Source organism: Prionailurus viverrinus, chromosome D3, assembly GCF_022837055.1.
Source record: "Prionailurus viverrinus isolate Anna chromosome D3, UM_Priviv_1.0, whole genome shotgun sequence".
Classification (NCBI taxonomy): Eukaryota; Metazoa; Chordata; class Mammalia; order Carnivora; family Felidae; genus Prionailurus; species Prionailurus viverrinus.
In genome coordinates this window covers 56,899,604-56,912,098 of record NC_062572.1, presented here as the reverse complement: position 1 = coordinate 56,912,098, position 12,495 = coordinate 56,899,604, and the positions used below count along the sequence as shown (strand labels likewise).

Genomic DNA, 12,495 nt, shown 5'->3' with positions numbered 1-12,495 from the left:
GAAGACTCTCTTTCTGATTGTCATATAGAATAAAATACCCATAGGGGAAGAATTCAGATGAATGGCCTACAGATGATCATGAATAAAATAAAATACTTAATATCATATCAGTCAAGTTTTCCAGTTCTTCATTCTTAGAAATATTTGGTAATTTCTTCCTAGACTTAGCATTCCTGACAATTAGCGTTGTCTCTATGTTGATAATAAAAAACCGCAACATTAGGTTTTAGGCATTTTTCCACCTCTTATCAAAGATAGTAATTTAATCAGTCAATAGTTTGAATAGAACTTACAGAATGAATACATGCACTTAGTTTTGTTAAAGCTCTTTATAAATGTAAGCAATTGGATAGTTTATATTCTAATAAGGAGTAGAATTGTGAAAAATAAAATGTATATCAGAGGAAATCATAAAGAAAATATTTAAGATAGTCACAATCATTAAGACATCTATGATTAATAGAATGGTGATTTCTTTTAAAATTAAAATAGCAGGTACAGTTGGTTGTATAACCATTTAATTTGTTGTCCACATTTCTTAAAATATATACTTATAACACTGTTACTTATTGATGATAAAATGTGTATTGATTATTCATAATGTGCTGTAGCAGTTTATATAATCATTCCATGGATCAGATATTATCTCTTTGTATCTAGCTTTCCTTTAAACTCACACATACATTCTGACATATACATAGATTTACACACACACGTGTGAATACACACACACACATATATTTAAGATGGCATATATTAGAGATGAAATTTTACTGGACTATGTATATTTAGCTATTTTTAGTATATATAATAAGTGCTGATTCTACAGACTATGTTTATATAAAATACACAGCTAGTTTATAAACACATATTTAAATTTACTTTATATTTTATATGTATATTTTTCACTATTTAATATATTTAAATGTATTTACTATTATATTTAATCTTTACTATTATGTATAAATTTATTTTTGTATGTGTTCATAAAACATAAGTCCTATTATATACTGCAGAGTTTCTTATGTATTCTACATAAAAATATTAAAACAGTTTTGTACTTATTTATCTGACCTTGTCCTAAGTACTTTAAATATTAGTATATTTGCTTAACCTTTATATAGCCCTATGAGATTGATACTATTATTCCCATTTTATAGATGAAGAAATTGAGGCACAGAAAGGTTAGGTTACTTATTTAAGGTAACACATCTAAGTGGCAGAGCTGGATCTGAATCAGTCAGTCTGGCTGTAGAGAATGTACTCTAAAATTCCATCATGTCAGACACTATATATAGTGCATATAATAAATATCTGTATCACCTACGTGTGTGCATATATATGTAGGCATATGTATATGGTACACACTGGTAAGATTGATGTGCACATTGAATTCTGTTATTTTTTTCTCTTTTTAACATATATATTTATTTCAGATGCTTTGGATTTTCTTAGAATTTAGAATTTGAGAAAACATAATGTACCAAGAGAGAGGGCATGCCGCTGGGAGAAGTCTATGTGGCTGATTGCCCAGAGGCCTCACAGGGTGGCATTTCCTTGCTGAATTAATGACGAGCTAGTTCTACTCAGTATACCCGGGCATGATCAGACCTTTCGTAAAGGAAGGACACCAAAATCACCTTGACCTGACCTATGGATCAGAATGCCAATTTGTTAGTCTACTAGAACGTTCCTGTCCCCTAACCATAGCAACTTCTTTGCTGATACCAAGATGTCATTTAGGAAGCCAAGGTAACTCTTACCTGTTCAAAGAAGTTATTTTCTCAAGCGTGAGTGACTTCATATGAATCCCAGTTCTGGTGTTCTTTAACTGCTCTGTGCCTCAATTTCTCAATCTGTAAAAGTGGATGAATCCTGGTACCCAATTCACAGGTTGTGATAAAGAGGAAGTGAGTAAACAAGTATAAAGAACAGTTACGTGTCACATAAATAGCACTACTGCTATGGCGATTGCTGATTTTTATATTAATGCTAAACTTTGAGATCAGACATTTACAAATTAAAGTCAAACCTGGTGATTTTGATTAAGTACTTGCAATGTGTTACACAAGCTTCTCAGGCCTTTCTGCCTACATAAGCATACCATTTGGCTGAAAATCGGTTCTCTAAAAGGAATTTGCTTCAGTGAAACGATTTACAGCAAAATATCTTAGAGTTGGTTTAACTTAATTTTTGACAGGTTTTGATGAGCTGGGCATTTGGAAAACTGGCCTTTTGGTAATTTAGCCACTCGGCGAACTGGCTTTTGGTAAATGGATCTTTCACACTTCTACCTAGAACTTGTTTTTGTGGTTGCAGTACAGCATATATTCACTTATAAGGAAAGAAGGGAGGGGTTAAAATCTTGCTTTCAGGAAATGTGGATTTTCAATCTAGCCATGTAAGTTTGTCAATTATTAGAATCCATCCTGTTTGCCAAGGAGAATTTTTTGTGTAAGGTTTTCTTATCGCATCCTAAGATTTTTGCTTATAATATTTTATTAGGTCATTTATTTTTGGACTCAAAACATATATTTCTCTATATTTTATGTTTTGTGACTGACTGTCCTAGGGAAGTTTTTACTAATTAAAAAAACCATTTTTTCATTGTTAAGGATAATTCTCCCAAGTACATCCTTCCTAAACATGTTATTTTGCCTTTTAAATCTGCCTGTACTTAGATACATTGTTTGATTTTTCACAAGCCTTGAAATTCCTTAAAGAGAGAAATTATTACATTATTTATTTCAAGTATCTATTAATATGTAACGCAATTTACTGAGTTCTGTAAAAGCTAACTTACTGGCTAAACTCTAATTGACCCTGTAGATATAATGGTCACTATTTGAATGTGTTATATTTCATGATGCTTGATGATATTTTAAAACCATTTTCAGGATGAAAGTTCAATAGAAAGCGATGAATTTGATATGAGCGATTCAACACGGATGTCAGCCGTGAACTCTGATCTTAGCTCCAATCTTGAGGAGAGAATGCAGAGTCCTCAGGCTCTTCATGGGCAGCAAGATGGTAAGCCTTTCAAACTGAACAAACAAATCAACAAAACAACAAAAACCCAAGTCAGAGTTTATTTAAACAACAACCACCTCATGCTCTTGTGCTGATTTTTTTTTTTTATCTGTTCCTGTGGGGACTTTTCTGTAGACTCAGGTTCCATTATCTACTTCCTTATTTTTGGATTCAAGTACTTTGTTCAAAACTAGGGTGATAGACTGGTTTATAAACATGTTAGTTATAAAAATCCAAGCTTTCCTGTGTTTTGCTCCCTGAACTTAAATGTGTGGTACCAGTGTAATTTGGGTTTCTGCAATGTTTCCTAGCTTTGGATTCTCAGGCCATAATAGTAAAGAGTTTAAAAATGATCAGAAGAGTAATTTGGATGTTTTAATTTTCCTAAAAGACAAAGTTGTAATTAAAAACAATTTATCTAAAAGAATAATTTTACCAGAGTGATTTTGCTGGGGTAAGAAGATTTTTGCTGGGATTTTGAGCTACTTTATAAAGCTGTAAGTGAAAAATCAATCATAATCTCTTATTCCTGGGTCCATTGAAAATTCCAGATTTATCCAGTTGTTGTTGATAGGAAGAAAACTGGATAGGTAGAGAAAGTAGACCAGGCAGTTAATATTTTAGGTCTACTGTTTGCAGAGATCTTTAAAAGTTATCTTTATAGATTTCTGTCTTTGTAAATATAAAATTATGTATGGAAGTAAATGTGCCTTACTAAGGTAATCGTGAATGAAAATTACAGGTTGTAAATAGAAGGCAGTTGGCCAATTTCATCCAACATTAGTTTATTATTCCCGTAATTAACAAGTTTACATGAACTTTTTGACTATATAGTTTTGTGCCTACATCTCTAGATAGGGAAATGAAAAGTTGTCCTTGCTTTCTCTGACGCTTGCTATTAAAAACTGGTTGTAAAAGATTGCTGCATTTCTAGCTGCTGATCTGCTTTTGCTGTCAAAGTTTAAGAAGTCCCTAGTTTTAGGTATACCCAAATTTCAAAAAAAAGGTGGCAAACATGTTTCTTGTTCACAATTCAGATGAGCCTAAAGGATTTTGGTGTCCTTGTTGGCATGAATTACAAGGAATGACGCGTGCACTGATTGATCAGGGGCTTTAAAATTTTATTTTACCTACTACACAGTGGACTAGCTATTGTGGTAGAAAGGACATTTACTTGGGAAATTTGTTTCTTTTTTAATGCTTCTTTATTTTTGAGAGAGAGACAGAGAGAGTGCGAAAGGGGGGAAGCGCAGAGAGAGAGGGAGACAGAATCTGAAGCAGGCTCCAGGCTCTGAGCTGTCAGCATAGAGCCCAATGCGGGGCTCAAACTCACAGACTGTGAGATCATGACCTAAGCCGTAGTCGGAAGCTTAACTGTCTGAGCCACCCAGGTGCCCCAACTTGGGAAATTTCTAAGAATGGAATTTTTCTGGTTCAGATATAGATTATCTTTTCTCTTTTAAAATCTGAGCAGACATCTTCAGATTTTGACTTTTTATTGGAAATTGCATAGCACTGGGATCATAGAATAACTGAACTATATATCAGTGACAAATATATTTATGTATATATCACTCTACTAACATTTGTTCGTGTGCTTTGCCTATTTGCACCATCGTCTTTTTTAGTCTATAATTTTGGAGCGTGTAAATAACAAGACAATGTGTCTCACGATGCAAATTCATGGTTTTCTTGATTGAACTTGTCAGTTGTGGATATTTTGCTAGGGGATAGCTGATGTGATATAAATCTACATTGATTCTAATACAATTCAGTGGAATAATTTCAAATACTGTTTACTCTTGGGAGAAAACACTTTCTCATCATATATGGATGCATGCCTCAAGGATAAGGACATAGCTAGTCATTCCTTCTCCAACCTATCCCTAAGTCTTCTCTTATACAAATGCCTTTTCCTCTCACTTCTCTTTGAGTTTTCTCTTGCAAGCATTTCTTTTGTTTTCCTGCATCATAGCTTTTCCCCAGGATGAATATATAAGCATGGTGTGATAAATGTCCTCTATACAAAGCTTCCATTGATCCCATGGTGCCCTTCCATTCAGTGCCCCATTTCTCTGTACCATTCCCGCAAGACACTTTCCAGAAAAACTCATCTAAAGAGTCGTCTCAGCATCTCCACTTTCTCTCCTCTACTTCTTTTGCTCATCTCGGTAAGCTTCCATCCTTGCCACTCCCTGTTGGAGTGCTCTAGGGTGCAACCCTGAACTCTCTCCTCCCCTACACTTACTCTCTAAATGATCACATTGACTCGTGTAGCACCCTGATGAATCCCAGATTTGCTTCTCTAAGTGCTGATATCTTTCCTGAGCTCAGGACTATCTCCCCCAAACACCTAAATTTTAATATTCTTCAGAGGACTCACCGCTGTATGAAGTATTATTTTTTGTATTTATTAGCTATTTCTCTTCTAGAATACAAATGCCATATTAATGGATAGATCTTATGCTTTTGATTTTCCTTTCAGTTGCTCTATTTGAGGTAGTTCTTAAATACTCCATTATTTAAAAAAAATGAAAATATAACTTTTTACCATTACCACGAATTTTTGCCTAAGTTTTACATATTTTTTTTCTTTTCTCCTTTCCCCTGATAATAGCACTCCCATATGTAATCCTCATTGACAAACTACTGTATCATTTCATTTTTCTCTGTACTTACAGATAAATACATGCATCAATGAACATACCTAAGCATACAAACACACACACACAAAAATATGTACATACTGGGAAGGTTTGATCACCATTCTTTTATAAAAATATGTTCATTCTCTCTTTCTTTCCCTCCCTCTCTCTCTGCCACTCCCACTCTCTGTCTCTCAAAATGATTAAAAAAATAGTTCATATTATTTGCACTATACTGTATCTTGTTTTTCTCATCCAATGTTACCTTTTAGAGCTTTCTATATGGTGCATATATATGTAGATGAGGGGAAAAAAACACATGGTCCCTACCTCCATAAAACACACAATCTAAAGGAATAAAAGTCTACGTGACACCACCCACATTTGATTACTGTTCAATTAACCAATGTGGGAAAATGCCAGTCTCTGTAAAAATAAGAATTCAATGTGGTAAAACCTGTAGTTTATGTCTACCTTTCTAAAGTCAGTGGGGACTCTGGGTGCTAGACCTACACTGGATCTGAGGGTATTACTTTCTTGTACCTGGTGTACGTGATATTTGGGAGTAGTCAGAAGGTAGGGACTTATGATACAACAAATCCACTTTTGGGTGGGCAATCCACATGCACCTCCAATATAGTCCCTCCCAAAATTTCTCAACTTGGGCACATCATTTATGGTTGTGGGGGATATCCTGTGCATTGTAAGATGCTTAGCAGTGTCTCTAGCCTCCACTCACCACGTCACTATTAAAACTTGTCTCCCGAGTTGTGACAACCCAAAATGTCTCAGACATTTCAGATGTCCTGTGGGGAGGGGCATAAAGTCCCTAAGTTGAGAACAACTGGTATAGGCAGAAAAGGCAAGTCTGGGTTAGAATCCTGTAAGATGGAGACTGAAGAGACCCAATAAAGAGAAGTTTAGAAGTGGAGGTTGGGGAGGAGTGAAGGAAGCGTGTTCAATCCACTTTTTGAGATAATGGAAATGTTCTGTATTTGTGTGTTTTATACTTGTGGTAGTCACCAGCCATGCTGCAACTATTGAGGACTTAAAATATTGCTGGTGCAACTGAGGGACTAATGGTAATTTAATCTGATTTCATTTTAATTCATGTTAATTTAGATGAAAAGTCACATGTGCCTAGTGGCTACTGTATCAGATGTGTAGGTCTAGAATATTGTTTTGCTCAGACTTGGCAGTTAAATTCCTTTCTTTGTAGCCACGGGTTTGATGTGTCTGAAGTCTTTGTAGAAATTGAGAAAAATCTTATATTTTAACAGTCAGCTGGAACTCTAGTTTAATATTTATAAAATATGAATAACAACATTTTAAATGTTAAGTTAAACGATTCCATTTTCTTTAATACAACATGATTAATTTATTATTGTAAAGAAATTAACATATCATGATTTTAGAAATCCTTACCTATAAATATAACACAGGTAGGTACAACAATGTCTTTATTGGGCACCATATAAAAGGGAGAGTTAAAAATCCCTTTTAAGAGCTTTTTTTTCCTCACTGTGGTTATGAAGGATTTGCAATATATTCTTTAAGGGAAATAATGTAAATTCATTGGGGGATATATGTATATTATGTGTGTTGGAGAAAGAGAGGAAAAGAAGAGAAATGTCTTGCCACTGGGCTAGATAATTAGGTGAAGGTCAAATAAACACAACTGGAATGAAGAATTTAGAAAAGGAAAGATCGATGTATAATATTCAGCTTTTTTGTTTATTTTAAGCTTCTAGTGCTTCCCTAAGTCAAAAAAAATATAAAGATAAAAAATGTGCAGAAACTCTGAATCTTAGCATAGTACTTAATCTGTTTTACATTTGTTTGTTTCTTTTAAGTTTACTTATTTATTTTGAGACAGAGCACGAGCATGTATGCACAAGCAGGGGAGGGACAGAGGGTGAGGGAGAGAGAGAATCCCAAGCAGGCTCTGTGTTGTCAGCGTGAACCCCATGTGGGGCTTGACCTGAGCTGAGCTCAGGAGCCAGACGTGTAACTGACTGAGCCGTCCAGGCCCCCCAAACCTATTTTACCTTAAATAAGTGTGCAACATAATGGCTCAATATAGGTAGTTACTGTGAAATGACCACCACAATAGGGCTAGTTAACATCCATTACCATACATAGTTACAATTTTTTCTTATGGTAGGAACCTTTAGAATCTACTTTTAGAATCAACTTTGAAATATACAATGCATAATTGTTAACTATAGTGACTATACTGTACATTATATCCCTAAGACTTATTTATTTTGTAACTGGAAGTTTGTATCCTTTGGCTACCTTCACTGGATTTGGGGTAAAATATATTAAGCTATGTAAAACTTTTTGACAGACTTAAAATAATGCCTGTAGGTTAAAACCATTTAAAGATTGCATAATCCCTTGAGTTAATCATAAAAGCAGGAGGTCCTTGAAGCTATCATGAAATATAGGTAGCTTATCATAAAAGAGGCTCTCCTGTGCAATGGTTGTTGTTTACAGAATTCCGAAAAGCATTCCCAGATCAAGAAGCTTAAAGATGTTCTGTATTCAGGTGTTTGTCAATTTGTAAGTGTCTAGTTCTGTCATTTAATTGGATTAGAAGTAGAACTGTGGTCACTTAGGCTTCTGTCCTTGAATCCAGATTCTAGAAATTCGTGGGGGCTTGTAATAGCTCAAGAAAACACTCTTTTTTCTTAATTATTTTCTTCTGAAGTTGTACATTCTATAAACCGCTGATCTGTTTGTTTTGTTGTTGTTGCTGAGGTTATTTATTAAAGGATGTCTGGCAAAAGAGAAGTGTCAGATTTAGAGACAGACTTGAAAGTTTCAGTTCAAAATAAACATTCAATTTCATTTGATAGAAGTATACTTTTACAAGAACCATTTTAATTGCTTGTCTGAGTCAATACTATATTGTATATTATTGATAGTTTTGCAAGGGAATATTTGTACTTTATTAATCTCAAAAATATGTTTACATAAGAGCAAAGGATTTCTGTATTTTTGAGTCACAACAAATTGTTGTATTTTTCCCTGTTGCCCATTTTCTTAAGATTATTGGAGTAGAGGGGCGCCTGGGTGGCTCAGTCGGTTAAGCATCCCACTCTTGATTCAACTCAGGTACTGATCTCAAGGTTTGTGAGTTTGAGCCCTGCATTGGGCTCTGCACTGACAGTGCAGAGACTCCTTGGGATTCACTCTCTCCCCTTTCTCTGCCCTTCTCCTGCTTTCTTTCTCTCTCTCAAAATAAACTGGAAAAAGAAAAAGATTATAGAGTACAAAGGTAAGTTGAGGTACCCCTTTAACTCTGCACATTAATCATCTTTAAAAGTAAGGGATTGCAATAGAAAAAATGTACACATTCTCTTCAGCCCTCATTTTTTTTTTATGGTTTTGGTGGTGACATCACAGAATATATTGCTTTTAAGTGTGTGTTCAGTGTCCCCAGATTGTTTCTTGACTCAGTGGAATAATAGAGACTACTTTAAGCATAGGTTTTTTTTTTACTTCATTTATGCATCAAACAATGACTTCTTTATACATTTGAAACCTTAACAAATAACATCCAATGTACCAGGCAAAGGGCTATGATAATACACAGAAACAAAAAAGAGAGAGAAGGACTCTCTTAAAGAGTTCATTAACACTTCAATGTCTACCCATGATGGATGGAAGAAATATATTCAAGGCAACTTTTTCATTCAAAGATGTGTTCAATAACTCTGTTAGCATGTGGAAATACATAGTTGATTTGCTAGAATTTAACCCTCCCCCACACTTTCTGCATAATATTTATATTCTAGAAATGTTTTGATATGTTTCACTTGGTCAGACTATTTTTGACAAACAGGAAAAAATTGAATTGGAATTTAGTGATAACCTGCATACAAATATTAAACTATTACATATATATATATATATATATATATATATATATATATATACACATATACACACATACAAACACACAGTCATCCTTAATTATAATAAACTGAAGAATTTTGGGTTTTACTTCACTGCTAAAAACAGGCCAATTTTTTACCATAAATATCAGTTTAGTGAAAACAAAAGAATTTATATAAGTTATAAATATCTTATAGGGTAACTAAATAATAGGTAAATGTTCTGCATTCTAATCATTTGAATTGCATACCTTTGAGTAAAATCATAATTACAAAAAAAATGTGGTTCTCAGGTTCTAAAGGCCGGAAGGCAGTTTCTGAAACTCAGAAAAATATCTTGTTTTGAATCTTGTTGGGAAAAAAAAATTGAATCTCACTGATGTCCACTTAGTCTTTCAAACCGTAGTTTGATTAGAACAAATGAGTAGAACAAATATCTCTCTGTAGAAGCTAGGGTTAAAATCAGGAATGCATAGATATTTTGTTTGATAACATATCAGTCTAGAACACTTTTCCTATATAACAATACATAGTGTGCTGGTTTCCAAAGAATGTTAGCAAGAAACCCATTGAAATACCATTTCTATGTGAAATATTTTTCCAAAATGTTTTCAGCTCCTTTGTCTTCATAATGGGGATCTTCACCTCTCACTAACACTTATATGATACAGCATTAACCCCCAAAAAGAGCCATATTCAGGAGCTGAGTAGACAACATGGAGGCACATGTCCCATTCAGGCATATAATTTTAATAAGTATCTTACATGGAGCCTTGAGCATCCTTAGGCAAGGGTAAGTGGTGAGAGACCCAGTCTTTCGTTATTAAGTCAACAAATACCTATTGAAACCTAGAATGAGCTACACAATGGGGTTATAAGGACAGACCTGACATGTAAGGTTGAACCATATGAAATTGCCATATTGGTTCAACCTAATAGGTCACGCTCTAAAATAACTTAAAGTAGAACATGAAGACTATGAAAAGCAAGCTGTTTTTGAAATTGGGATTTCAAAATCAGAACAATGATGCATACACATGGGCATTGCGTGTATCTTGACTTACACATTTGTAAAGCTCAGACTCATGGGACCACCTCAAATGGGGTAACTAAGACAATCATAAGGGAAAAGTATGGAGCCAGTGTTCCAGGTGTACTTTTATTTTCCTCACATTTCTACCTGGAAGTTTGGGAGGGTCAGGATGGTAGCGGTCTAAAAGGTAGTGAGTCATGTGGGTATAGTCATGCTCAAATGCTGTCTTTAGCCAGTGTTACCTTCTGAATTACCTTCAGAGTGAGGATTGATATGCATGGGTTTCAGGTAGCCCTGTTTTCTTCGTTAGGACAGCTGTTATATATTGCATTTCTTTAATATTTCTGAAAATGTTCCTCTACTCACCTACTAAATTTTACATTTTTTTTTGCAGTCTTATTTATCTGAGTATCGTACACATTTGAACTTAATTTTAGAATACACACACACATAACACTCTTTTACTGCTGTATATACGTGAATAAAATTTTATTAAAAGTATGTTCATGACTAAAATTGCATCTAATTTAGCTGAATGGGATGGTTCCAAGTAATTATTAAAGCATATAAACCGGCAATAAAAGCAATAACTATTCACTATTTAATTTAGTTGGAAATCTAATAAAACATGTTTTTAATAAAAATGATGTAAAACAGTATAGTTAATACAAAATTAAATTTAGTGTTTCATTTTTTATGATGTTGAGTTTTAATTAGAAAAGCTATTAACATTTTTTTAGGTGCAACACCAAATTCCCTATTGACCTATTGTCTTGCGTAAGTAAGGCACTTTCTTTGTTCCAAAACTTTGTTTTCCTTTAATACTTTATAATTGTTCAGGATATTTTGCATAAAGCAAAAAATATTGAAAAGAAATTTTTTGCATAAATATAATAAAATATTTTACTTCCCAAATTGAAACTGTCCTTAATGGTGTTATTCTCAAATTTTAAGTTGCCATACACTTCTTCAAATACCTGAGAATTATACACTGGTGCTACTTTTTCTTAATCCAAGTTGTTCTAATGCCAAATTAAAAAAAATAATTTACCTGAGAGATTCATTATTCTGGGTTGAGGTGGTTACACGGATTTAAAAAAAAAAACATTTTTAAATGTTTATTTACTTTTGAGAGAGGGGGCATCGAGGGGCAGAGAGAGAGGGAGATGGAGAATCCCAAGCAGGCTCCGTGCTGCCAGCACAGAGCGCTCTTCATGGGGGCTCTGAGATCATGACCTGAGTCAAGATCAAGAGTCAGGCGCTTAACTGACTCAGCCACTCAGGCACCGTACACCGGTGAAGTTTTCAGAAAGCTTTCTCTTCATGGCGGTGGCTCTATGAATAATTATATCATAATTTTCAGAAATATAAAATATCTTTATAAGTAAATGAAGAAGGTAGATAATTAAATGGAGTGTTTCTATGAACTGGAGGAAATTTTGATTGCTAGGTTCTGTTGTAATATTATGTATGCTTACGTGTGTGTGTGTGTGTGTGTGTGTGTGTATTTAATCATTTGAAATTGCTTTTAGGCAGTTACTCGACTTGCAAAAGCAGAAGAAATAGCAATTTGGCTTACCTGTAAAACGTAAGTGTGGAAAAAATATGTTTAGTTATGTATTTCCTTTAAATGCTTTTGTAGGGAATATTTTCTTGTATTTAGAGTGATAATATTTGAAAGTTTACTTTCCTTTTAAGTTGAAATTCCACTTCTTCATATTTTACTCATGTTGCATAAGTGGTTTTTCATGTAAGTGAGTGCTTGTTTACAAATTTAGCTTATTGATTTCAGTATAAAGCTTGCACACTCAGGACACCAGTCTAATCTTAGCTAGGTCCTAGATCTCTGGAAAATTAAGGGAAATTGGCTAGGTTCCAGTTTGAT

The 12,495-nt window shown here is 34.2% G+C and overlaps 1 protein-coding gene across 2 annotated transcripts in view; it reads left to right on the top strand.

The window, feature by feature from the left end:
- The window catches only part of NOL4 (nucleolar protein 4), a 343,605-nt gene that overhangs the window by 31,824 nt on the left and 299,286 nt on the right, over positions 1–12,495 (top strand). For both annotated transcript variants that reach the window (XM_047827873.1, XM_047827870.1), the window contains exon 4: positions 2,898–3,030. In XM_047827873.1, coding sequence (XP_047683829.1) covers positions 2,898–3,030 — 133 coding nt within the window. The remainder of the gene's footprint in view (positions 1–2,897; positions 3,031–12,495) is intronic.